Below are 26,779 nucleotides of genomic sequence, written 5' to 3' on the forward strand. Positions count from 1 at the left end.
CTGTACCAGACAACTAGAGACGGGCCCCCACTCCTCAGAGCCCACTGAAATTATTCAAACCAGCCAGTCCTCAGCCTGCTCACCCTGCCTCACCACCCCTGTCCAGGGAAACCACAATAAAGCGTCCTGTCCCCAGTTCCCTGCTCCCCCTGCCCCTCCCTGGTCCTTCCCCATGTGGCCCTGCATGGGGGTGGCATCCCCCACTTCTGGGACTGTAACAATTACCTTTTTTTTTCTTACAACTATCTTTTCAATGGCAGTTGTCTCCTGTACCTGATCTGTTGATCTCACCATACCTGAGTAATAATAAAACCTACATCTTAAAACACAGGCCTGGAATATCTCCAGACATCTTTCCAGTTAGAGAGAAATTAACTTTTTCTTGTTTAACCCACTGTTATGATCCATCTTATTCCAGCAACCAAACTTAATTCCTAACTGATATATATTTATTTTACGATTTCTCTTTTTTTTTAATATACAGCAGGTTCTTATTAGTTATCCATTTTATACATATTAGTGTATACATGTCAATTCCAATCTCCCAGTTTATCCCACCACCACCACCACCACCCCCCTGCCACTTTCCCCCCTTTGCGTCCATACGTTTGTTCTCTACATCTGTGGCTCAACTTCTGCCCTGCAAACCGGTTCATCTGTACCATTTTTCTAGGTTCCACATACATGTGTTAATATACCATATTCGTTTTTCTCTTTCTGACTTACTTCCCTCTGTATGACAGTCTCTAGATCCATCCACATCTCTATAAATGACCCAGTTTCGTTCCTTTTCATGGCTCAGTAATATTCCATTGTATATACTACCACATCTTCTTTACCCGTTCATCTGTCAGTGGGCATTTAGGTTGCTTCCATGACCTGCCTATTGTAAATAGTGCTGCAATGAACATTGGGGTGCATGTGTCTTTTTGAATTATGGTTTTCTCTGGGTATATGCCCAGTAGTGGGATTGCTGGGTCATATGGTAATTCTATTTTCAGTTTTTTAAGGAACCTCCATACTGTTCTCCATGGTGGCTGTATCAATTTACATTCCCACCAACAGTGCAAGAGGGTTCCCTTTTCTCCGCACCCTCTCCAGCATTTGTTGTTTGTAGATTTTCTGATGATGCCCATTCTAACTGGTATGAAGTGATACCTCAGTGTAGTTTTGATTTGTATTTCTCTAATGATCAGTGATGTTGAGCAGCTTTTCATGTGCTTCTTGGCCATCTGTATGTCTTCTTGGGAGAAATGCCTATATAGGTCTTCTGCCCATTTTTGGATTGGGTTGTTTGTTGTTTTAATATTGAGCTGCATGAGCTGTTTATATATTTTGGAGATTAATCCTTTGTCTGTTGATTTGTTTGCAAATATTTTCTCCCATTCTGAGGGTTGTCTTTTCGTCTTGTTTGTAGTTTCCTTTGCTGTGCAAAAGCTTTTAAGTTTCATTAGGTCCCACTTGTTTATTTTTGTTTTTATTTCCATTACTCTAGGAGGTGGATCAAAAAAGATCTTGCTGTGATTTACGTCAAAGAGCATTCTTCCTACGTTTTCCTCTAAGAGTTTTATAGTGTCCAGTCTTACATTTAGGTCTCTAATCCATTTTGAGTTTTTGTGTATGGTGTTAGGGAGTGCTCTAATTTCATTCTTTTACATGTAGCTGTCTCCAGTTCTCCCAGCACCACTTACTGAAGAGACTGTCTTTTCTCCATTGTATATCCTTGCCTCCTTTGTCACAGATTAGTTGACCATAGGTGCATGGGTTTATATCTGGGCTTTCTATCCTGTTCCACTTGATCTATATTTCTGTTTTTGTGCCAGTACCATACTGTCTTGATTACTGTAGCTTTGTAGTATAGTCTGAAGTCAGGGGGTCTGATTCCTCCAGCTCCGTTTTTTTCCCTCAAGATCGCTTTGGCTATTCAGGGTCTTTTGTGTTTCCACACAAATTTTAAGATTTTTTTGTTCTAGTTCTGTATAAAATGCCATTGGTAATTTGATAGGGATTGCATTGAATCTGTAGATTGCTTTGGGTAGTAGAGTCATTTTCACAATATTGATTCTTCCAATCCAAGAACATGGTATATCTCTCCATCTGTTGGTATCATCTTTAATTTCTTCCAGCAGTGTCTTATATTTTTCTGCATACAGGTCTTTTGTCTCCCTAGGTAGGTTTATTCCTAGGTATTTTATCCTTTTTCTTGCAATGGTAAATGGGAGTGTTTTCTTAATTTCTCTTTCAGATTTTTCATCATTAGTGTATAGGAATGCAAGAGATTTCTGTGCATTAATTTTATATCCTGCAACTTTACCAAGTTCATTGATTAGATCTAGTAGTTTTCTGGTGGCATCTTTAGGATTCTCTATGTATAGTATCACGTCATCTGCAAACAGTGACAGTTTTACTTCTTCTTTTCCAATTTGTACTCCTTTTATTTCTTTTTCTTCTCTGATTGCCGTAGCTAGGAGTTCCAAAAGTATGTTGAATAACAGCAGTGAGAGTGGAAATCCTCGTCTTGTTCCTGATCTTAGAGGAAATGCTTTCAGTTTTTCACCACTGAGAATGATGTTTGCTGTGGGTTTGTCATATATGGCCTTTATTATGTTGAGGTAGGTTCCCTCTATGCCCACTTTCTGGAGTGTTTTTGTCATAAATGGGTGTTGAATTTTGTCGAAAGCTTTTTCCGCATCTATTGAGATGATCATGTGGTTTTTCTTCTTCAATTTGTTAATATGGTGTATCACATTGATTGATTTGCATATACTGAAGAATCCTTGCATCCCTGGAATAAACCCCACTTGATCATGGTGTATGGTCCTTTTAATGTGTTGTTGGATTCTGTTTGCTAGTATTTTGTTGAGGATTTTTGCATCTATATTCATCAGTCATATTGGTCTGTAGCTTTCTTTTTCTGTAATATCTTTTTATGGTTTTGGTATCAGCATGATGGTGGCCTCATAGAATGAGTTTGGGAGTGTTCCTTCCTCTGCAATTTTTCGGAAGAGTTTGGGAAGGATGGGTGTTAGCTCTTCTCTAAATGTTTGATAGAATTCACCTGTGAAGGTATCTGGTCCTGGACTTTTGTTTGTTGGAAGATTTTTAATTACAGTTTCAATTTCATTACTTGTGATTGGTCTGTTCCTATTTTCTATTTCTTCCTGGTTCAGTCTTGGAAGGTCATCCCTTTCTAAGAATTTGTCCATTTCTTCCAGGTTGTCCATTTTATTGGCATAGAGTTGCTTGTAGTAGTCTCTTAGGATGCCTTGTATTTCTGTGGTGTCTGTTGTAACTTCTTTTTCATTTCTAATTTTAATGATTTGAGTCCTCTCCCTCTTTTTCTTGATAAGTCTGGCTAATGGTTTATCAATTTTGTTTATCTTCTCGAAGAACCAGCTTTTAGTTTTATTGATCTTTGCTATTGTTTTCTTTGTTTCTATTTCATTTATTTCTGCTCTGATCTTTAGGATTTCTTTCCCTCTACTAACTCTGTGTTTTGTTTGTTCTTCTTCCTCTAGTTCCTTTAGGTGTAAGGTTAGATTGTTTATTTGAGATGTTTCTTGTTTCTTGAGGTAGGATTCTATAGCTATAAACATCCCTCTTAGAACCGCTTTTGCTTCATCCCATAGGCTTTGGACCGTCGTGTTTTTGTTGTCATTTGTCTCTAGGTATTTTGATTTCCTCTTTGATTTCTTCAGTGATCTCTTGGTTATTTCGTAACTATCGTTTAGCCTCCATGTGTTTGTGTTTCTGTTTCTTTCCCTGTAATTGGTTTCTAATCTCATAGCATTGTGGTCAGAAAAGATGCCTGATATGATTTCAATTTTCTTAAATTTACTGAGGCTTGATTTGTGAGCCAAGATGTGATCTATCCTGGAGAATGTTCCGTGTGCACTTGAGAAGGAAGTGTAATCTGCTGTTTTTAGATGGAATGTCCTATAAATATCGATTAAATTTGTCTTGTCTATTGTGTCATTTAAAGCTTGTGTTTCCTTATTAATTTTCTGTTTGGATGATCTGTCCATTGGTGTGTTCAAGTCCCCCACTATTATTGTGTTACTGTCGATTTCCTCTTTTATAGCTGTTAGCAGTTGCCTTAGGTATTGAGGTGCTCCTATGTTGGGTGCATGTATTTATAATTGTTACATCTTCTTCTAGAAATGATCCCTTGATCATTATGTAGTGTCCTTCCTTGTCTCTTGTAACATTCTTTATTTGAATGTCTATTTTATCTGATATGAGTATTGCTACTCCAGCTTTCTTCCGATTTCCATTTGCATGGAATATCTTTTTACATCCCCTCACTTTCAGTCTGTATGTGTCCCTAGGTCTGAACTGGGTCTCTTGTAGACCGCATATATATATATGGGTCTTGTTTTTGTATCCACTCACCGATCCTGTGTCTTTTGCTTGGAGCACTTAATCCATTCACGTTTAAGGTAATTATCGGTATGTATGTTCCTATTACCATTTTTTAAATTGTTTTGCGTTTGTTTTTCTAGGTGCTTTTCTTCTCTTGTGTTTACCACTTAGAGAAGTTCCTTTAGCATTTGTTGGAGAGCTGGTTTAGCGATGCTGAATTCTCTTAGCTTTTGCTTGTCTGTGAAGCTTTTGATTTCTCCATCCAATCTGAATGAGATCCTGTCCGGGTAGAGTAATCTTGGTTGTAGGTTCTTCCCTTTCATCACTTTAAACATGTCATGCCACTCCCTTCTGGCTTGTAGAGTTTCTGCTGAGAAATCAGCTGTTAACCTTATGGGAGTTCCCTTGTATGTTACTTGTCATTTTTCCCTTGCTGCTTTCAATAATCTTTCTTTAATTTTTGCCAATTTGATTACTATGTGTCTTGGAGCGTTTCTCCTTGGGTTTATCCTGTATGGGACTCTCTGCGCTTCCTGGACTTGGGTGGCTATTTCCTTTCCCATGTTAGGGAAGTTTTCGACTATAATCTCTTCAAATATTTTCTCGGGTCCTTTCTCTCTCTCTTCTCCTTCTGGGACCCCTATAATGCGAATGTTGTTGTGTTTAATGTTGTCCCGGAGGTCTCTTAGGCTGTCTTCATTTCTTTTCATTCTTCTTTCTTTATTCTGTTCCGCAGCAGTGAATTCCACCATTCTGTCTTTCTGGTCACTTACCCGTTCTTCCGCCTCAGTTATTCTGCTATTGATTCCTTCTAGTGTATTTTTCATTTCAGTTATTGTATTGTTCATCTCTGTTTGTTCTTTAATTCTTCTAGGTCTTTGTTAAACATTTCTTGCATCTTCTCGATCTTTGCCTCCATTCTTTTTCAGAGGTCCTGGATCATCTTCACTATCATTATTCTGAATTCTTTTTCTGGAAGGTTGCCTATCTCCACTTCATTTAGTTGTTTTTCTGGGGTTTTATCTTGTTCCTTCATCTGGTACATCGCCCTCTGCCTTTTCATTTTGTCTATCTTTCTGTGAATGTGGTTTTTGTTCCATAGGCTGCAGGATTGTAGTTCTCCTTGCTTCTACTGTCTGCCCTCTGGTCAATAAATATGTATCTTTTAAAATAAGAAGTGATTGCCTACGTACTGTTTAAAATCAGCTTGGGCTCCATCCTTGGTAACCTGGGCCCAGGTCAACACTGGGATGAGCCTCAGCTCTTTTCTAGGGAAGCCTCCTCCACCTGAGCTCTCTGCCCCAAGTCACTGCGGGTCCTCACGCCAGGTGAGGAATGTATGATGTGCCGACCTTGGGCTTGGCCAGTAGACTATGGGCAGAGGTGATGGTGGGGCCAGTCTGAGCTGAGGCTTTAAAAAGCACTACATGGTCCCACCATTCTCTCACGCTTCTGACATGGTCCTGGGAGGAGCAGGATTTGGCTAGACCCCTGGCCCAAGGAGGACAAGAGCTCATGGAGAGGACCGGACCCAATCTGAGCGCAGCCAGGCCCAGCCCAAGTCAGCCGACCTACAGATACACAAGAAAAACAAAGCTATTGCTGTCTTATGCTCATGAGTCTGGGGGGCCTTGCTATACAATATTACTGTGGCAACTGCTGACTGATTCTGTCAGAAAAGCTGTGATCTACAAGGATTCCTTGATTGCTTTTCTTTTTTTCTGGCTGCACCATGCAGGATCTTAGTTCCCTGACCAGGGGTTGAACCCAGGGCCTGGGCAGTGAGAGCGCTGAGTCCTAACCACTGAACACCAGGAAATTCCCTATTGATTTCTTACTGTTTTTGAGAACCTGTATGAGGCATATCCCAGTGCATAGACACATATACAATATACAGTACATCATACACACATACGCGTAAAATTAGCAACACGGTTCCTGTCCTCAAGGATTCTACATCTTAGCTCTGGGACCCTCCAACTTCCCAAAACCAGTGAGACAGCTCGAGGCCCAGCCATGAGTCTGGCAGGAGATGTGTCCCCATTCCCAGATGAATGGATTCCCCCAGAGGAAGAAACTCCTCCCTGAACTCCTAAAAGATAAAGTCCCGGAAGAGCCCTGGGGACACGAAGGAAGCTGCGATGGTGTCGTGAGCTGGGGGACATCTGAAGTCGGCTCAGGGCACCCCAACTCGGCTGCCTTTAGCCAGGTGCATCAGCGCCTTGGGATGAAGGCTGCCAGCCTGCGTGTGTGCTGCAGGAAAGGGGTGCGTGTTTGCTCAAGGTCACTGAGCTCCTCCCACACGTGTTGGTGCCGGCGATGCCATCAAGTCTGCAGCACAGTGCGTGAGGTCTCTTACCCCCATTTTACAGATGAGGGGCCCAGGGTCCACTGGGCCCTACGTGGCCTGCCCTTGTCACCTGTGTCACCTCCCCCTCCCCCAACGGCGCCTGCTCTCCTGCCGCCTGGCCTCTGCAGGTGCCCTGTGGCCCGGATACTCACGGCCCCCCTCCCCTCCTCTGGTCCTGGCTCAGCTGTCACCAGCTCAGTGAGGCCAGCCTCCTGCTCCACTGCCCACCCCACCCCATTTCACCTTCCTTCTGACACCGATCTCTGAGTTATACACTCTGAAGTCATTCATTTCCGCTTAGTGTCTGACAAGGGCAGGGACTGCGCCGTCTCCTTCACGGGTGTGAAGCCAGCCTGGCCCTGGCAGGTGATCAGTAAATCACAGAATGAACAAGTGAATGAAGAAATGAACGGATGAAGGAGTGAGGCTCTCGGGTGTGGAGGAAATGCACGAGTTCTCTGTGCAAACTGACCCACGATCCCGGCCCCGCAGCAGGTTCAACCCACAGCACCTCCTCCTGGGCGCCCCCCGTCCCTGGCACTGGGAGACAAAGCATCCTCTGTGCTCTCAGCAGTTCTGCTGTTGGAGCACGGAGAGTGGGGACATCACTTACAGTTTTCTTTTCTCGATCACTCTTTAAAAAGGCCTTAAAGTCAGACGTACTTTATGGGAAAACCAGTCAATTTACCATGCCGATGACAAGCTATCGCTAAAGGGGAAACTTGAAAATGTGTATAAACACACTAGCTTCAAACTGTGAATGGTGTCCTCGCAGGGGAGGATGGTCTAGGAGGCTCCCTACAGCTACTTCAAATGGCCCCCTATTCTGTGACAGCGGCAGGGGGAACGCACGGCGTCAGGTGGGTCCCGGCAGGCCAGCCAACGTCTCAACTGTGTCCGGACCTGTCCCCACACAGATGTGAGAGAGAGCCCTCAGTGTCGTGCCCGGCACACAGCGTGTTCAGTAGAGGTCAGCTCATCCCTGTCCTGGGTCTTGAGCTCGAGAGGGACGTCTGTGTCCACCTGCGCCATTTAGAAATCTCATCACGGGCCCGTCCTCACATCTCACGGCAGCTTCTCCCGCTTGGAGAAACTTTAGTTCACAGAAACGGTGCTGTTTTTCCGAGATGCTTCAAGCCCGGGAGCCGCATGACCTCAGGGGCTCTTGCTTGGCGGGTCGGTGGACAAAAGGAGGGGTTGAGCTGCTCCAGATCAGCCCAGCCCTCCCTCCGCCCCCCAGACCTTGGACTCTGTCCCTGGACCTTGAGATGAAGCACCACAGATGATTCCTCTCCTTTTTTGGTAAAAGAGGAAGTTTCCACTGAATAAACGCTCCGATCTGGCGACATCTGCACAACAGCCGAGGAAAGAAATAATTACTATTACGGTGCCAGAATGATCCGGCCCTTCTCCACGACTCTGGGGAAGGCAGCCGGCCCCTGCCAGCCAACCTGGTTTTCTGTGTTGAAGGAAGGAGCAAGCGGGGCAGGGAGGGCGTCTCAACGCTCCTAACGAGAGCGGAGCGGAGCGGAGGGGACGAACCAAGCGCTTACTGCGCACGGAGTTTGTGTCGGCTGCAGTGATCTATGGTCTCTAGGGGAAGCCTCAGGCCCACCACAGATGGGGAAAATGTGGCTCTGAGAGAGACACTGGACTGTCCCAGCCACACAGCCAGAAACACGGGGCCAGGCCCTGAGCCGCGTCCCTCTGGAGCATCACACCAAGCTCGCCCAGGCTGGGCTCACCCTGAAAACGGGGAGCCCCGCCCCCGTGGTGCTCAGAGGATGCAGTCAGTGTGGGAAGTGCGGCGACGCCGTCTCTGAGGAATCGAGGGGCAGAAGGACTGCGTTTCCACTCCTGGAATCGGCCCAACACTCTCTGTCCATTGGCTGAGCTTGCGTGCCACCCGTGGTGGGGGTCAGGGCATCTTCGAGCAGAGCCCTGGCGGAGGGCTCAGTGGGGAGTTGGCACCCCTCCCCCGACAGACTGCGCGTCATAAGCTGTTCCTGGAGCTGCTCGGGCACTTCTGTCTGTTGGGAGGTGCAGAAACCCCAGGGCCGCTTGCCTGGGGACTGCACTCCAAGCCAGGCTGCTCACAGCCATCGCCGGTCTGACAGGGCCTGCGACACCTCACTCCAAAGCAGTTTTCCAAAAGTCAAGGTCTTAGCAAGGCAAAGAGTGTGGGGATTTGAATCCAGCTTTGCTCCTCCCCCACTTCCCCGCATTGGCTGTGTTGACTTGGGCAAGTTACTCTCCATCTCTGAGCGAGCTGGCTTCCTCCATGGGCACGTTGGCTGTCTCACCACACCGCTGCAAGGGTTAAATGGGGGGTGATCCATGGAAAAAAATACTAGCACAGAGATGACGGATGTTCCCCAGTGGGAAAGCGTTATTTGATTTTCTTTAAACAGGGCCCATCCTCTAGTTCAAATTCACACACACACACACACACACACACACACACACACACACACACACACACACACACACACACACACACACACACACGTTCGTGAGCCTGAACTTGGGCAAACCCAGAGAAACGATCGTTTTTAGTCAACTGCCTCATAATTCACAGATGCTCACCCTGTTACGGACGAGGCTCCGGGCAGGACCCAGGAAGCGGGTCACTGGGCTGCTGTCTTGGCGCTTACAGTTGGGTGCGTGCTTGTGGCTGACTACGCTGAGAGGGGCCTGCAGTGTGGGGGTCGTCCCCCGGGAGGTGATGACCAGTCTGCCTGCTTTCTGGGGCTCACCAGGCAACCCCCTTCTTCCACACTGCTGTGTCGGGCTGGCTGGCTTGGATCTGGGTGGGCGTGAGATGCTAAGGGACGGGGGTCTCTCCAGGGTTCCTCCAGCTCCAGCCGGCAGGGCCCCTGCTGCCCACCCTCTGCTTCCAGAATCAGGGCAGGAGCCCACGGTCCTCCTGGGGAAGCTGCTACTGTGCAGTGGCCTCGGGCAGAGACTGCACCCCGACTTCACGCTCGGTTCCGAGCATGTCCTGCATAGGTCCAGCTCACGCCGCAAGTTTCGCTGGTCTCATTTTTGCAGAGGCAGAGGCCCAGAGAGGCCTGGCACACAGCTCGTCTGGGGCAGAGCCTGGGTGCAGCCACTCAGGCCGCCTCCGTCCCAGCGTGTCCTGCAAACTCACTTCTCCGGCCTGGCCCCTGGGAGCCCAGCTCTCCAGCTCCGACTCGCCCAGGTTTCACACGCAGAGCTTCCTTCGCAGATGTCCAGGCAGGTGCTGAATACGCGAGGTGCCCCCAGGGTGCTTGTCCATGAGATGCCCCTGGTCTGAGTATCCCGCTGGGCTCCTCGGTGGCCTCTGACTTCTTCCTCTTACGGCTAACGGGACAGAAATCAAGGCACTGAGGGCGCTTCCCAGAGCTGTGAGCAGGAGTTCTGGTTCTGGTCCTGGCCCGCCCAGCTCGTTGCCTCACCTGGGAAATGGAGTGAAGATCCCTCTTGCTACCTTGAGAGCAACGTGTGCAGCGAAATTAAGCAAAGGCTGCAGACGCCCTCGGGAAAGCGGTGGGCGCAGCTGGGCATTCATTATCTGCAGGTGGGTAACAGGTACTTGTGAAGCACCTCGTCTGCCACATGGGGTCCTTTCCCAGGGTAGGGGGAGGGAACCCGCCGGCTGCTCCCCCTCTCCCAGAGGCCCTGGCCCTTGGCGGCATCTCAGTAGTTATTTTTAGCCCTTGGTGGGACCGGGCCTTGTTGTGCTCCCACTTCCGAAAGGCTCCAGCTCACAGAACAGGGACGAGGCCCCTACCCCAGGCAGCCCCACGGGGCAGTCAGCGTGGCCTCCCCAGGGACACGCCCCAAGGAAGCCGGCTCTGGCCCCACTGTTTTACAATTTCTTTCGGTGGCTCCTCTTCCTGGCCCGTCTGCAGCCAGTTACTTCTAGTGTTAGCGTACTGAAGGGCAGCGGCAGCTTCCAAGCCTGGGAGACGTGTGGGGGACCTGGGTCCTGGCCCCAGCCTGCTGGTCAGGGTGGGGTCCTGAACCCGCACCCACCGCGCCTGAATCGAGGAGCCGGGCCGTCCCTGCAGGCTTGCTGCGGCCTGCGGCTTCGTCGGGGGCCCAATGAGGACGGCAGCTGCAATCACCATTTCAGCTTCAGTCACGAGTCCGCGTGGAGGGCCCGCGCCACCCCTGCCGGGCTCCCCTGGGCCAGGCCTGCTCCCTCTCGGGCCTCCCGGGTGGCGACCGTGGGAGCTCTGCCTCCAGGCACCACCGCCAGCAACCCCACCTCACAAGGAAGGGGGGCCGCGGGTCGCGTCCCTGACCACACCACCTGCCTGGTGGTTTGAACCCAGGCGATCACCCCAGGTCCTGCCTCTCACCCTGGCCGCTCCCGGCCCCTGGTCTCACATGCGCTGGAAGAGACTGTGGGTCCCTAACACTGGGGACACCCGACTTGAACGTCTTCAGGAAAAGACTCAGTGTTTGCAGATGGGAAAAAATAATCCAAAGTAATTGTTACCTAAGCGGGTGCAGACTTTCAATTTAGAAGGCGTCTGGCACACGGTGGGGAGGAGCTGGCCTCATGGAGCGCGATGCAGGGCACGGGCTGGCGTGCTCGGGGGTCGCCAGGGCTGCCAGCACATGAACCCAGCAGCCAGGGAGCAGCTGCCTGGGAAGAAAAGGCCCAGAGCGCACATCTCCAAAGCTCGTTTTTAAGACGCCCGTGACCAAGGGTGTCATAAATTGACAGCTAAAGGCACCACCCTCCCGGGCCGCCTGGCCAGCAGCCCGTCCACGGCTGTAGGCTCTGAAGGGCCAAGGACAGCTCTGACTCAGCCTGGAACGGGAGGCTCCGGACACTGAAGGCCACGAGGCCCCCTCCTTCCTGCCCAAACCAGGCGGGGACCTCTGCTGTCCAAGCACAAGGGCCCCGGACGTGTCCTGCTGCTGACCCGGTGCAGGCCCGGGCTGGTGTCCATTTCCTGCTCTGCTCTGACCTCTGCGCCCATGACCCTGCCCTCCGTGGGGTCTCCTCCAGCATCCTCCTTCCCCCGACCCCGTCTCTCCCCATCTCGCTCCCCCCAAGGATGGGCCCCGACTGGAGAGAGGAGGGCAGTGACCTCAGGGGGCCACTCAGCTTCCTTATTTCCCAGTCATGACACCTCCCCTCAGGGAGTGACCAGGAGAAAAAGTCCCGCCTCCAAAGCTGGAGGAGCTAAGAGGCCAACGCGTGGACAGACAGCCGAAAAGGCACCGTGAAGAAGAACTTCCTCTGCTGGAAGTTGCTGCAGGAGCACTGAGGGGACCCAGCGCAGGGACACCTGGCGGGACGGTGGGCAGTGGCAGGCCCGCAGCTGGTGCTGGAGGTGGCCGGGCCGCCGGGTAGGCTGCAGCCGTGGACACACGCTGGTCCAGCGCCCACACAAAGCAGTACGTTAGGAGGTGGCTGACGCTACCCAGGCCTCCAAATTCCCTTGGCCACGTGGGCAGCACCAAGCTGCTTGACGGTGGTTGTAGAGACCCAGGAGCTGATCCGTTTGAAGCAGCCAAGCCCTGCTCGGCACCCTGGTCCAGGCCATCCGTGAGGCTCTGGCAGCAGCAGGTTCCCTTCCTCCCGAGCAGCTGATGGTCCCCAAGCCCCAGGCTTTGGTCACCCAGCCCAATCGTGGCTTCTCTTCTCAACCGTCCGCATCCTGGATGGTGCAGGGAACCCGCATGCCCTTCCTACTACGTGACCTGGCCTCTGCCTCCCCAAAGCTTGGGATGTTCACCTTTAATGCAGGAGGACACGCCTCTGACTCGTGGTGCCTAGCTCGTGACGGGGAAGCCCATGACCACGTCCTGCCCGGGCCTCTGTGCCTCTGCACCTCTGCCTGGATGGAGTCCCAGCTGTCATTCAAGTCTCAGCTCACCTGGAGCCATTTCTGCAGGGACCGTCCCCCTGCCCTGGCTGTCTCGTTCTTCCCTGCTTCCCTTACCCTAGTGACCTGCACTTGAGGGGGTGGGGCCGGTGTGGGTGTCGGGTGTCCAGTCCCCACACGGGGCCAGGCCCTCTGCATGCACTACCTCACTTGGTCCCTTCACTGACCCTATGGGGTAGGTAGAGACTTTGATCCTTCTCTTGCTGTAGATGAGAACACTGAGGTTCAGGGAGCTTGGGTAATTTGTCCAGAGTCACACAGCAAGTAAGTGGTTGAACTGACTTGAACTCAAGTCTTCCAGATACCAAGGTACATGTTTTGCTCTACTTTCAAATATAACCTACATATACGTTAAAATGAGGTCCATCTTCTCTCAGTTCCTGACCTGTGGACAGAGAATCCATGGTGCTGAGAAGAACTCTCTTCCCTAGAATTATCCACTTTTCCTTTTTAGCACAGCACCACATGTAGGTAATTCGACTGTTCTCCTCCAACACATGACACACCTGAACACTCCAGAAACTGCTTCCTCCAGAGACGGAGAGTGGAGACTGTTTTCTCCTTACCAGAAAGCCTCAAATATTTCCACCTCGGGGTCAGGTGAGTAGTTTTGAGTGAACAAACACTCCCTTGGAGGAAATTCCTTTAGAAAGGTAACAGGGGTACTTCCTGCCCTGAGACAAGAAAAGACGGCACTGGGCTTCCAGAAGCATCCATGTGGCTCTCAAAGCCCCTCACGCTGAGCCTGATGCAGGATTCAGACCAAAACTTGCCTCTAACCCTCAAAAGGGCTGCATGTTTTTGTCACCTGCTTCATGTGTGAATAGATCAGGGCACCTTCCCCAGCAATCACTGTCTAAATGTCTTTATTTCTCTTCATTGTTTTTAAAAAATTTTTTTTGATGTGGACCATTTTTAAAGGCTTTATTGAATTTATTACAATATTGCTTCTATCTTGTTTTGGTTTTTTGGCCGTGAGGCATGTGGGATCTTAGCTCCCTGAACAGGGATCGAACCTGCACTCGTGGCACTGGAATGCGAAGTCTTAACCACTGGACCGCCAGAGAAGTCCCCTAAATGTCTTTAAAAATGGAATCAGTAGTGGGTAAAGAACGGACACGATAAACGGATGCCCCCAGATGGTGATAAAGAGGGTGCTCGGTGACAGGGACATCCCTATAGAGGTCCCATCGAGGGTGACGTGGAGTTCGGCTTAAATAAAATGGGGAGTGTGAGCCCCTTGCTTCAGAGGAGATGGGAAGCACGCCCCTAGTCTGCAGGGAGAGGGACGAGGTCCTCTTCTTGAAGACTGCGTCTGGGGACGCAGAGAGCAGGGGTCTGGGGGTGGGCGGGGGGCAGCGCCGATATCTACTGATATTGATATGCACCCGGCAGCTCTACATCATGTTTCCTCACCAGGCAGATGCTCTGACTCAGTCACAGGTGGGGAAACGGAGGCTCGGGGAGGCTTAGTGCCCTGTCTAAGGTCACCGGAGTCGTGTACTCTGAAGCCTCTCCCCATGCTCACCCTCCAGGGAAGACCCGTCCCCCTTTACCCCCAGGGACACTTCCACCAGAGGCCCAGGGTACCTGCCGCCTTCCCTGCCCTGGGAGGCTCTGGAGGTAGGTACCCGGGTCTGTGTCATTTCTGCAGCCCACGCCCAGCACAGACTGCACAAGGGAGGTCCCCGGGCTGTATCTGCTGCAGGACAGGCCCAGTCTGCTGACTGCAGATATTCCACTTCCAAGTTTAACGACACTGACGCTGCACTTTTTTTTTTTTTGGCCGCACCACATGGCATGCAGGATCTTAGTTCCCCGACCACGCAGTGGAAGCGCGGAGTCCTAACCATTGGACCGCCAGGGAATTCCCGACACTGCACCTTATTTAAAGTAAGTTCTACCCAAGAAACACCTGTGGTGACCCTGGCCCACTTCTTGGAACCTGCCCAATTGAAGCTGAAAATCCGGGGGTGGGCCCAGCCGTCTGGGTTTCCACCAGCCTTCCCGGGACCCTGGCTCCCCCCAGGTGTGAACCCCATCTCTCTCACTTTGTCTCAGCCACAGGTAACTTCACTGTTGTTAGTATCATCGTCATCATCACCTTCATTTTACAGATGAGCGAACGGAGGCTCACGAAGGTTTTTGCTTTACGCAAGAAAGAGTCAATCCCAAACAATCCCATGTCAGAGACGGATATCCAAGCTGGCAGGTCTGGGGATGTGTAACGTGAATACAGAAGGGCAAGGAGGAGGGGCCACGAAGGCCTGGAAGGGACCCAGAGGCGGCCGGGGCCTGCCCTCTGCGTCTGCCGCCTGCACCCACTGCGGGTGGGGCCCCGTGCCATCCATCTCACTCTCATGTTTACTACAGCAAGAAAATGTGCACCGTGTTCAAACACTGGAGACAGGACATATGAGTGTAACTGACAGCAATTATAGACTAGATCGCGCAAGGGGCCTTGACTCAAAACTCTCCCTGTGTGGAAAACACACAGGTAGCTTCTTCTCCCCTGAATTTCCTGAATACTCTTCTTCTGACTGGGCAGGGCTCCCACCAAAGAGAGTCAGGCTTAACTGCCGCCCACAGACACTCCCCCAGAGCTTCCTCTTCTCACATACACCCCAGCCCTGTCTGAGTTTTTTTTAAAAGTTAAAATATAAATAAGACACATACAAACTGCCTTTAACACTTTCCCTCAAATATTTGCAGATAATTAACTCACTGTTAATCAGTTAGGAATGGTTCTTTGATACTCCGTAAATAAAGAGAGGGCAACTCGGGCCCCACCAATGTAACTCTGAATGCACCACGGTGCAGAGTCAGGAGGCTGCTCACGGGAAGGGCCTGGAGCTGCTGTGCTGGAGACGGAAGGGCTCCCGCCGCCCACGTCCTCCCAACACTCCCGCCCCAGCGGCAGGTGGGACTGGAGGCTGCCCGCCTCTCCGGCCCCTCTCCCCTGCTCATACCACTGCTCCAAGGGGTTTCCAGTGAGTCACCGTGAGCAGCTGGTGACCAGGGACGGCGGGAACGAGAGGCCGGGCTTCCTCGGTGCTGTATTTCGAACAGCACAGAAACTCCCACCCCTGGTTCTCCACCTGCTCAGACCTCGCGGAAGCTCCCCCAACTCTGCCTGCCGCCCCCTCCCTCGCTGGCCCTGCCCTGGATCCCATCTCGCCGGGGGTTACTCCCTGCTTAGCGTCCTTCCCGAGCGTCCACAGGGTCTCACCACAGAGCCCTGAGCTTCGCAGGCCAGGGGCTGGCTCCCCCTCCGTTCCTGGGGCTAGACTCCAGGATCCAGCTAAACCCTCGGGCCGGGAGTCCCATCTGAACAGGACGTAAGCATGTGATCCCATGCATCTGAGTTGTGCCAGTACCGTACGGCCTCCTCTGCCTGGAACGGTGGTTCTCAACCTCAGCTACTCGTTAGACTCACCTGGGGGATTTCAAAGGTCTTGACACCACGGCCACACCAAAGTCCCGAGAGATCAGAGTCTCTGTGGAGTGAGGGGCCCCAGCATCGGTATTTTTCAAGAACCCCACCGCAGTGTTTCAGGGGCCTCCCCGGAGAGGACCATGGCTCTCAGCTATGGGCTCCTCCTCTACACCCCTTCTTCTCCCCTCAGGCTCCTCTACTCAGCCGACAAGACCCAGAACCTCGCCAACCTGCCAGGCTTTGGGAAGCCGTGTGCCGCTGGGTGGCCAAGCCCGCCTCGAGCACCTGAGTTATAGGTCTCGAGGCTCCTCTGCCCCAGCTCCAGTCGACAGCAGCCCTGCCCCAGCCTTAGCCACCAGACCGAGTCCTGGTCCCTCTGCTGGGTCCTCTCCACCCTGCTGACACTGACACTTTCATGTGAGTGTTTGCTGATATTCACAGCATCTCTGGTCTGATCTATGCCGGGTCATACACTCCTTCGTTCATTCAGCAAACACTGGTGATGCCTCTACTCTCTGCTCAGGCCTGGGCTGCACAGCAAGGAGAAGGCTGTGGGGCTGAGGGAGAAGCGAGCACAGGACACCGTAAGTCAGTTTCCGTTGCCTCCAACCAAAGGAAGAGGTACCCCTCAGGGTACAAGTACTAGGACAAAGCTGAGCGCTTCACGGGGCTGCTTAAGGGGGCTGGGGGGACAGGTCCCTCGGCCATCAGGATGCCAGTGCCTATGTCCGTGCATTGCTCCTTGTACAGGACCTGACCCAAGCTTAATGCACGATTAGCAACCTTCACCGCTACATACTTATGATCCTAATAATAACCTTCACATCTAAACCTTCTGAAAGCACACAGAAAGGTGACACTGTGAGCTAAACATAACTCAGAAAATATATAAAGCAGAAACGGATGAGAAACGCTCTCTTAAAGAACACGCCTGGAAGCACGGCTGTCAGAGGAGACGGTGCTTTAGCGTCCATCCTGGGTGCCTTTCTTAGCAACCAGGCCCTGTTTTGCCCGAACCAGCAAACACGCAGCAAACAAGTTAGATCTCCTGCCTCCCTTGCAGCTGGGCTTGGCCGTGTGATGCTGTCCTGGAACGTGCGGTGTAGCTGCAACACGACGGGGAGCTCTGTACTGCCTCCTGCTGAGCCCGGGAGCTGGAGCCGGTACCCGTGGGCATGAAAGCCATGCAGTGAGAACAGCTGAGCAAAGCTACAGAGGGAGCCTTGGGCGTGGATGGCACAGTGGTGTCCCGAAGCCGCCTCGGCCTTCTCATGTCACGGGAGAAAAATAAACCTTTGTTTGTTAAGCTAGCGAGGTCAGGGGTCTGATGCAGTCAAACAGCCCCTGACCAGTACGTGTGCTCTGGTGGACAAGGAGAGCCTCAGACCCTCACCTCTGACTAACTGTTATGAGGGGTAGGAAATAACGCACGAAAAGGGCCTTGGTCAGAGCCTGGCATGCAGGTGGCACTCAGTAAAGGGCAGGAATATAATTCTCATTTCTGGCAAAGCCCTGCAGGCCCAGGAGGCCATCCTGTAAAATTCAAAGGTCAAATAGAAAACAAAGGGGCTTCCCTGGTGGCGCAGTGGTTGAGAGTCCACCTGTTGATGCAGGGGACACGGGTTCGTGCCCCGGTCCGGGAAGATCCCACATGACGCGGAGCGGCTGGGCCCGTGAGCCATGGCCGCTGAGCCTGCGCGTCTGGAGCCTGTGCTCCGCAATGGGAGAGGCCACAACAGTGAGAGGCCCGCGTACCGGAAAAAAAAAATAATAATAGAAAACAAAGGTAAGCGGGATGCTAATTGAGCACCTTGCTGTGCACACCAGGCTGCCAGCCAGACCACCCAACCCAGCGTCTCCAGGTTTCTTACTGGAGCACAGCTGAGCAAGGAGATTTAACTTAAAATCAAGTTAGCATAGGATTTGTAGAAACCCGTGTTTCTACAAATTGTGTTATAGAAACCAGCCACGAAACCGCCCTTGGTATCTGTTTACTTTGTGAAGCACTTTCCATCTATCCTTCAGCCCATCTTCACCGCAGCCTCTGCAGCCAGGCAGGGGACCCAAGAACCCGGCACCCCGGCTCCCAGCCTCGGTGTCCCCGTTGGGGCTGGAGGGGGTCTAGGAGCTGGCAGAGTGAAGGGGAAGAGGCACCACCCTCCCCTGGGCCCCCGTATGCCTTACTTTATTCTATCACTGCACTGTCTGGCCCGTTTGGTAGATGAAAAAACTAAGGCTCAGAATGGTTAGGCGTCTAAAGCCCACGGCTGGAATTGCAGTCCAGTAGACACCTGGCCCCAGGTGTGTCTGCGTCGCGGCCCTTCTGTCATCTGGGGGGCAGGTCCCCCCGGAAGCACAGGAGTGCAGATGACAACCGACAGCAGGACTGGAAACGGGGAGGTTTAGGCCAGCCTGGCACTGGCGAGGCCCTGGGGCCTTGAGAGGTGTTTTTGCTCTGTGTTTTTAATCTTTGTATCCCTCCAATTGGCCCCATAAATGCCCTGACATCTTCCCCACAGAGGTTTTATTTAAATTTAAAAGCTATGCGGGAAAGAATGAAGCACCTCTCTGCAGGCTTCATGCCTGTGTGAGCACCAAGTCGTGTGCGGTGTGATAAAGGGAGGCTGGGCTGCAGAACCAGCAGGCCTGGGCTCAAGCCCCTCCACGCCCCCCGCTCCCCTCCACACCTCTGCGAGAAGCCACCAGGCACAGGGCGTGACCACCAGTGTCTGCTTCCCCAACCGGCACAAGACCCCACAAAGGCAGCCCAGCACCTGCTTTCTCCCACTAAGGAAGCCACAGCCACACTCATCTCTAGACAACCAAAGTCACACTGGGTTCATTTCTTGAATAAAACACCTCCCACAGGCACTTGCCAGAGAGATTTCCCATGAGTCACTGGAAGAAACTGATCAATCAAGGAACTTAAAACAGGTGAACGCAAACAACCAGCTTTGAGCTATATTCAGACTGTCACAGAGAGCCAGGCCTCAGATCTGGATGGTAATTTGGAAACACCAAAAGGCAGGCTGTTTCTTTTCTCTCTTTAGTCTAAAAAAGAAGGCTTTTCATATTGTTTTTCAAACTTCTACGGCCAGACAACATAAATAAGGCACGACAGTTACTCCTCCCCACAGATTTGGCCAAAGGCAGCTGATAAGAGGGTAGTTGACCTCAAGATTAAAAGCAGGTAACTTAAAATTCCGTTGGAGGTGTTTCATGTTTGCATAGTACAAACATTCTTTTCTTTCAGAATGCCCCCATGTTGTTCAGCTCACTTCACCAAACGTTAACAGAGACAAATGCGATAGGAAAAAAGTCATTCCTATCATGGGCCTAACAGTGTAGAAGGTGTCAAAGTAAATAATGACAGTCCCACAGTGAAAATCAGGATAATCCTCGAATATTCTCTCTCAAACAGTCTCACAAACATCACTGGGACTGTTTGCAAAGCACTACAGAACATTATGACCATAGTAAGAAAGAATTTAGCCAATATTCTCAGTTATGAGGACCCTTGCACAAATCTGGCTGAAAAAGGGCTCTTGGTAGGCCAAACTGCAGTTCCTTATATATAAAACGCCCCAGGCAAGCTTTCCCTCCTGTCGCAAGGACTCCCAGGCCTGTCACTTCGCCCCTGCCCCTCTTTTCACTTAATTATTTCCCTATCAGATAAAACGGAAGCAACGTTTCTGGATCTGGGCCAGGATGATAGCTTTCTACATTGAAGCGGTGAGAAATCACCATGGTCCATCACAAGGAACTCTTCATTCTTCAGACTGTTAGACAAAGAAAGATCTCGACTGGGAGCCTTCCCAGCCACAGAGAAGGTCACCCAAACGATTAAGGAACTACATACTGATTTAGGCAACAAATTCTGATGGTTACTATGGATTTTGTTACGGATGAAGAATCAAAGACTTGGCCTGGGGACGTGTGTGTACATGTGTGCGTGCATCTGTATGTGCTTGTGAATGTGCCCGTGTTCGGGGTTTTCTCATGACCACACGGCCCTTGAGACCCTTACTGTTCTGGTCTGAATGCTTTGGAAGCATCCTGAGGCCGCGCTGGGCTGTGTACGGCACTCGCGCTGAGAGCATGGCATTGTCTGAAGTCCTGTGGGGGAAACCAGGGCCCGTTCTGTGCAGAGAGCGCTTTAGAAACGTGAGAGAGGGTGACTTGGCCTGCGGCAAGTTCTTACACAAACACATCCCGACTCGGGGGCTTTTCAGTGGAGGTTTCTAATCAGCCTGCATTCAATCCCACACTCAACAGAAACTGCTGGTCAGACACATTTTTTGTTTACATAACTGCACATTTTTTACTTACAAACATCCCGTGGAGAACGTCTTTTCCCAGTTTCAGTGCATGAATCAGAAGTGGAAAACTGAGGAGGAGGGAGGACTGGAAGGGGGCGCCCCGGAGCGGGGGCTCAGCCCCGGGCTACTCACCATGGTCGTGGGCGAACACCAGCAGCTCCAGCCCCACCAGCATCCGAGCCAGCTCGTCGTAGCGGCCACAGTGCTCCCCCGCTCCGTGGGACACAAAGACCAGGGCCCTGCAGGGATGAGAGACGGCTGTTAGGAAGGTGCAGGCCATGGAGGCCGTGTCCAGGGCGGGGCAGGGCTCCGGCAACATCAGCGGAGAGTCAAACACTAAATCACGGGTCTAAGTGAGAGGGCACGCTGTTAAAACATGGGCTTCAGGGTCACCCAGAACGGAGTCGGTTCCTATAGAACAGTCACCACAACAGTGTCTCCAGCCGGGGGCTGAGGGAGTCCCGGGAGCTCACTTCTGCAGGTGCTGGCGTATGGCGGGTCCTGCATCGGCCCCACCCAAGGGGCCAGACCTGAGCCAATCAGGGCACCAGGGTCGCAGCCGCAGTCACTGGCTCGAGTGGCTCCAGCCAAGTGAATGGGTCCAGGAGGAGCCGACCCTAGAGGACAGGTCAACCCAAGAGAGGAGAGGCACGTAGGGGGAACCCAGTCCTAACGGTGTTGTCTGGGCCCTGAACCCAGCCAGACCTGAAGCCAGCACACTCCCAGCCCTGCTCCTGGCTGTGCCGTGCAGGCACTGGGTTTTCTGTCACTTGTGCCGACAGACAGCTCTTCCCACTGTCGTGCGGATAACTCCATTCGCACGTGCTTGCCCTCAGCTGCTGGAGTTTGTGCTCCGTGTGCACCTTTTCTCCCCTTCCCCCCTTTGCCCACCTGGCTCCCTCCTCCCTCCCTTGCAGGCCCCGCTCAGGGCCCCTCCTCTGAGGGAGATTCCACAGCTTCCTCTGGGCTCCACACTCTCTTCCCAGCAGGGGCCAGGCGGCTTGCTGCCCTCCCCGCTGGCTGTAACCTCCTTGAGGACACACTGACTCACTCTCTCTCTCCCTCTCTCCCTCTCGCTGCCTCTTTGTGGCTGGCACGGTTTTGAGCTACAGCTGGCACTCTGCAAATGCGGTTTGAATGAATGAAGGAAGGAAGGAAGGAAGAGGCTGTGACGTTCTGAAATAACACGGTATCTCGCACCCAAGATCTGTGCGGTGGGAGCCTCAGGCCTGGAGGCAGAGCCTGGCTGGGCGCCCAGTCCCCCAGCCGCCGAAAGCCTTCCATGTGGTGAGCCCACCTGCGGACACAGACAGCAGCCCCCATCACACCGCGGCTCACCCCAGAGTGACCCAGCAGTGGAGGGTTACAGGAGGGCACTCAGATTCTTGAATATACAACTGCCCAGTCTAGTACTCAGCATGCAGCCCAGGGAGGCTAGAGTCCCCTTCAGGGGAGGGAGGAACTCCTGTGAGCCACGCCCATAAAGACGAGGGCGGAGGGAGAGGGGGCAGGAGGGGGAGGAAAGCAGCTGCCCTTTCACGGAGCATTCACCACGTGACAGTTCCTCCGCTAAGTCCACATACAGGTTTCTAACCCTCATAATCATCCTACCCTTACCTTCTTTACAGCTGAGAGTGAAAACCAGAGAGGTCACACAACTGGGTAAAATGTAGAGCAGAGCATGTCACCACCCGGCTTCCAGGTCTCCAGCGGGCAACCAGCAGGCCCAGAGTACAGGTCGCCCTGTCCCTTCCTGTCTCACCACTCCTCGGCCCCTTCCTGCTCACCGCCCGTCCTCGCGAGGAGCTTCCGGCCATTCTTCAGCAGCACCAGCTCCTCCCACCTCAGGGTCTTTGGCGCGTCTCCCCGGAGCATCCTCCCCCAGACCTCCCATGGCTGCTCCTCGCGCCTGGGACTCATGGAAGACGTCTCCTGGAGCGGCCTCTGTCCCTCTGACCTTTCTGACCTACACTGGGCCCTCATTGCACATCACAGTTTGCCCTTGTTTATACTGGGCCCTCACTGCACGTCACACTTTGCCCTTGTTTGCACTGGGTCCTCATTGCACCTCACACTTTGCCCTTGTTTACACTGGGCCCTCACTACACATCACAGTTTGTCCTTGTTTACACTGGGCCCACACTGCACGTCACAGTTTGCCACTGCTTTGCTATTCACTTGCTCACTCGGTTCCTGGCTCTCTCCTCCACTTCGAGGTCAGCTCAAGAGGCCAGAAGCCTTGTCCACCTTGCTGCCCCAGCCTAGTGGCACTGGCACATACGTGGTGAGCGAGCAGACTCCTGGGTTCTCTCTGCAGCTCCCCTCTGCACTCCGCATTTTATTCTCTGAGCAGCACACAAAGCCCCAGCACTAACCTCAGTTTCCTTCTGCATCTGTCCTCCCTGCCCTTTTCCTAAAATACAGCAGACATCTCACACCCTCTTCACTGCTCCACGGAATGTCCAGCCACCTCTGCTTGATCAGACGTCAATCTGGGCAGATTACACCTGCCTACCTGACACTTCCGGGGTCGGCTGATGGGATGTCCCTCAGCTACCCAGAGCATGGCTGGAACCTCTAAAGAGCCATCATCTGCCGTCGGCACGAGGGGCTGTGCTCCCAGAAGGGGCAGCTCAAGCACTTTAACATCCTTGGGGAACGTGGCAGCTGCTGGATTAATTCAGCCCACAGCTAACGCGGACAGACAAGCCGGGTCACGTGACAGCCAGCCTCTCCCTGCGGCCAGGATCCACTGGGTGGAGGAGGACTTCAGGGTCTCAGTTTGCATCCACAGGAGTGGCACACGGCATCACTGCCACCATGCCTGGAACTGTCTGTTAACAGAACCCAGCCTGGACACAACGTGTGGGAGAACGGGTGCTCTTACTGTACAGGAACAACTTCTCCCCCAGCGGTTCTCAACTCGGGCCACACCTGAAATCACCTGCAGAGCCTTCCAAAGTGCCAAGGCTGTGTCCCACCCCCGGAAGCTGCTCTGGTTAACTGGTCTGGGTGGGAGAGTGCCCCAGAGGTTCCGCTGTGTGGCCGAGGCAGAGAAGCACCTCTCACCACGTGCAGTACGGCCAACGATGCTGCTCAGACGCCACGTGGGATCCCCAGTGGCGAGAAAGCAGCCCTTCTGGCATGGAGACTTTTGGGGCCACTTATCTCCCGGAGGGACATGCTGGGTAAACCACAGGCTTATCTGGATCGCTGTAGAGGCTTCTGAGGCATGCTGCCGCCACACACACACACACACACACACACACACGCACGCACGCACGCACGCACGGATGGGCAGCACCTGCACGTTCGCCTCCCCCAGACCCAGGCCAGGCTTCTCCACAGACACGTCCTCCGGCACTGGCCTCGACTGGTCCTAAGCTGCTGCTGCCATTGAGTGGGTTCCCCTTAGTTGCTAGTTTCAGCTCTCACCTGGACCCCAATTCTGAAACATCAGTCTGCCCTCCTGCTCCCCACACTTCCCTGCTCCCTGGACCTGAGCCTTTATTTTGTAGAATGCGTCTAGCAAAGTGAAGATCCAGTCACATGAGACTTCTCGCTGCGTCAGAGAGAAGCTACAGGCCCCGTGGTCACGCCCTCATCTCCCTTCTCCCCTCGGCCGAGGGCTACCCTTCTTCCTAGCGCTCAGATAAGCAGATCGGGGTGCACTGCTAAATGTTTAATAACCGTAGGGAGTGGTCCTCATTTGTAGGGTTTGCCAGTTTCCACGGTGTAAATGCTCTCAGCACAGCGGATTTCAAGTTATTAACGTGACACCACTGGACACGGTGCTGGGGAGAGGTGTACACAGTCGACTCCCGAGAGCCAGGCAGGTGGGCGTCGGAACGGAACCCCTGCGCCAACTGAGGCCTCTCTGGGGACCCCTCTTTTCTGACTGTGCTTGGACTGTCGCTTGGGTCTCAGGCCTTTTCTGACCACCGCAGGTGAAGGGTCCCTTCAGCACGCGACACCATCTGAATCACTGGTCCACGGCCACGCTTTGCTTTGCCTCCCCGACTCCTGGCCGGCACGTACTCTCCAGAGCAGAGGTCTCACTGATCTCATTTATGCCCAAGTTCTCAGCTGAGGAACATGCCGGCACACACAGGAGCTTAGGAAGGATGTGCTGACACGCTGCAAGACCCCTGGAGCCTGGATCCCTCTGCCCACCGCATCCCACAGGCTCAGACCTCATGCCCGGAGTGTCCCTCTGCCTCGCCCCACCCACCCGTCAGGAGACCTTCCTGCCTCCCCCACCCCCAGGCCTGCTGTAGGTGGAGCCCCTGCTCACTGTCCCGTCCTGCGATCTAAACCTGAGGCCGGGCCCCAGCCCCTCCCAGGTCCCCATCTCGCTGCCACGGGAACATCCAGCCATTTCCCGAGCTGCGTGTTTACGCTGTGTCTCTGGGGAAAAGGGAACCCCCCAGCACATTCACCACTGCATGCTGGCCGTCACTTGGCATTGCTCCTTTGGGGTTTCACGAGACCCCGTGATTACATTTCAGCTCTGGGAAACAGCACTGTGGAACCAGCATGCCAAGTAAATAAACACCAGCCTCACTGAAGGCTGTGAACAGGGAGCAACGTCTGAAGCCAGGACAACTTGGTTTGACTCCCGGCATTGCCGCTCGTGACCCCGGGCAAGGCCCCTAGCCACTCACAGGATGGCAGCAACGGCAGTCCTTTGACTGAGATCACCCAGAAATACTGACTCAAGGCTTAACCACGTGCCAGGCCCCAGGGACACGAGACGGACGAACAGCACTGCCCCTGCCCTCACACAGCTGACAGTCCAGTGAGAAAGACAGGCCTCAGCAGAGAACACAGGTGTCAGCGTGTGCTGTGAGAAGCACCGTGAACACACAGCGGGGCTGCAGGGAGCCTGATCCGCCCTGGAGGGAGCGGCCGGGAAGGCAGGCCGAGAAAGAGACAGGCGTGGTGGGAATGAGAGCTGTCCTTTGCAGGGTCCTGCCCACCCCAGGCCCAGAGAGAAGGCCTCCCATGTGGACGTTGCTGCGAAGAGCCGGGGGTTCTGCATGCAGAGGGTGGGACCGAGCAGGGCAGTGACCCGATCTGACTTCCTGAAGCCCCCGGAGCTGCTGTGGACAACAGAGCAGGGAGGCAGGGGACGACGTCTGCCGAGGAACCCGCGTGGCCAGGCCCCCAGCAGGTGCCAGGGAAGGCGATCCCCTCCCTCCTTCCTCCCCTCGTGTTTGCATCCCCGACAAAGGATGGCAGCGGAACGCCGGCGAGGCCGTTTATGCAGACAAGGCAATACCCGCAGCGGCGGGAACGAGGCTCCAGAAGACGCTGGCGAGGATCTTCTTCCTGGAACTTCTTCGCCGGCTGCGGCCAGTCGGGAGCCAGTCGCTCCCATTCCGGGAGAGGGCGACTGTCGGCCCGGCCCCGGGAGCAGATGGCCTGCCTGGCATCCAGCCTGGGAGGCGGGGCAGCTCCCAGTGAAGCACGTGCCGCCCCTGAGATGAGCACGCTGCGGAGCTCCTCGGCATTTACAAGCCAGCCGCTCTACCTGTGCCTGGGTTTGACAAAGCGGAACTCGCCCTCCATCAAATAACCGATTCTCTTTATTCCTCTGCTTGTTCATTGTTTAAGTGACTGACCTCTCTGGGGCTCAGTTTTCTCAGCTGTAAAAGGGGGACAATCCTAAAACCACTGACCACAGAGGAATCGCAAGGTAAACAAGAAAACAGGTGTGGAAGGCTCTGGGTCCTGCCTGGCACTGTCCTCGGTGAGGATGTTTCTCCGACGGCACAGGGGGTCCTACTTGCAGCCTGGAGGCCGGTTCACGCTGCAGCCCCCGTGAGCTGGCTCCTGCACCTCTGTGGGCCTCCGTTTCTCCACCTGTGAAACGGGGGCACTGGCGCCTCCTCGATGGGGTTGGAGATGAGATGAGAGAAGGTATGTGAAAATACGCTGAGGGGCTCTGCAGCCCCTGTCATGGGCTCTGCCTCACTCACCCGCTGGACAGCGAGCCCATTCATGGACCCACACTGTGCAGAGGCCCCTGGAAGGGTGGGCGGGAAACGGGCCAGCAGCCTCACGTGCTTCGAAGACAGAGACCGGTGCTGGGATGCAAAGGACTCATCCCCACCTATTTCCTGCAGGACTTCGGCCTCGGCTGAGACCCGCTCCCACCTCCGTCTGCACACCTGCAGGGTGGGCACACGGCCGTCGGGAGAACGAAGGGGACCAACGTAAAACACTCGGCCTGGCCTGGCTGAAGGAGAAAACGTCAGCCTCCTTCCTGCTCACCCTTCTCCCAGACATGCTGACTCATCAGAGGAAGAACTGACTGCCCAGCTGAAGAGATGTTCTGCTCGTTTTATTATTTTATTTTATTAGGGAAAAAAAAAACAACAAAACAAGGATTTCTTGGAGGAGATTTTTGGTCGGAGGG

At 53.2% G+C, this 26,779-nt stretch overlaps 1 protein-coding gene across 3 annotated transcripts in view; it reads right to left on the bottom strand.

Moving 5' to 3' along the window:
* The window catches only part of MGLL (monoglyceride lipase), a 275,956-nt gene that overhangs the window by 48,102 nt on the left and 201,075 nt on the right, over positions 1–26,779 (bottom strand). For all 3 annotated transcript variants that reach the window (XM_060308749.1, XM_030849227.3, XM_030849226.3), the window contains one exon: positions 20,491–20,597. In XM_060308749.1, coding sequence (XP_060164732.1) covers positions 20,491–20,597 — 107 coding nt within the window. The remainder of the gene's footprint in view (positions 1–20,490; positions 20,598–26,779) is intronic.

Source organism: Globicephala melas, chromosome 11, assembly GCF_963455315.2.
Source record: "Globicephala melas chromosome 11, mGloMel1.2, whole genome shotgun sequence".
NCBI lineage: Eukaryota > Metazoa > Chordata > Mammalia > Artiodactyla > Delphinidae > Globicephala > Globicephala melas.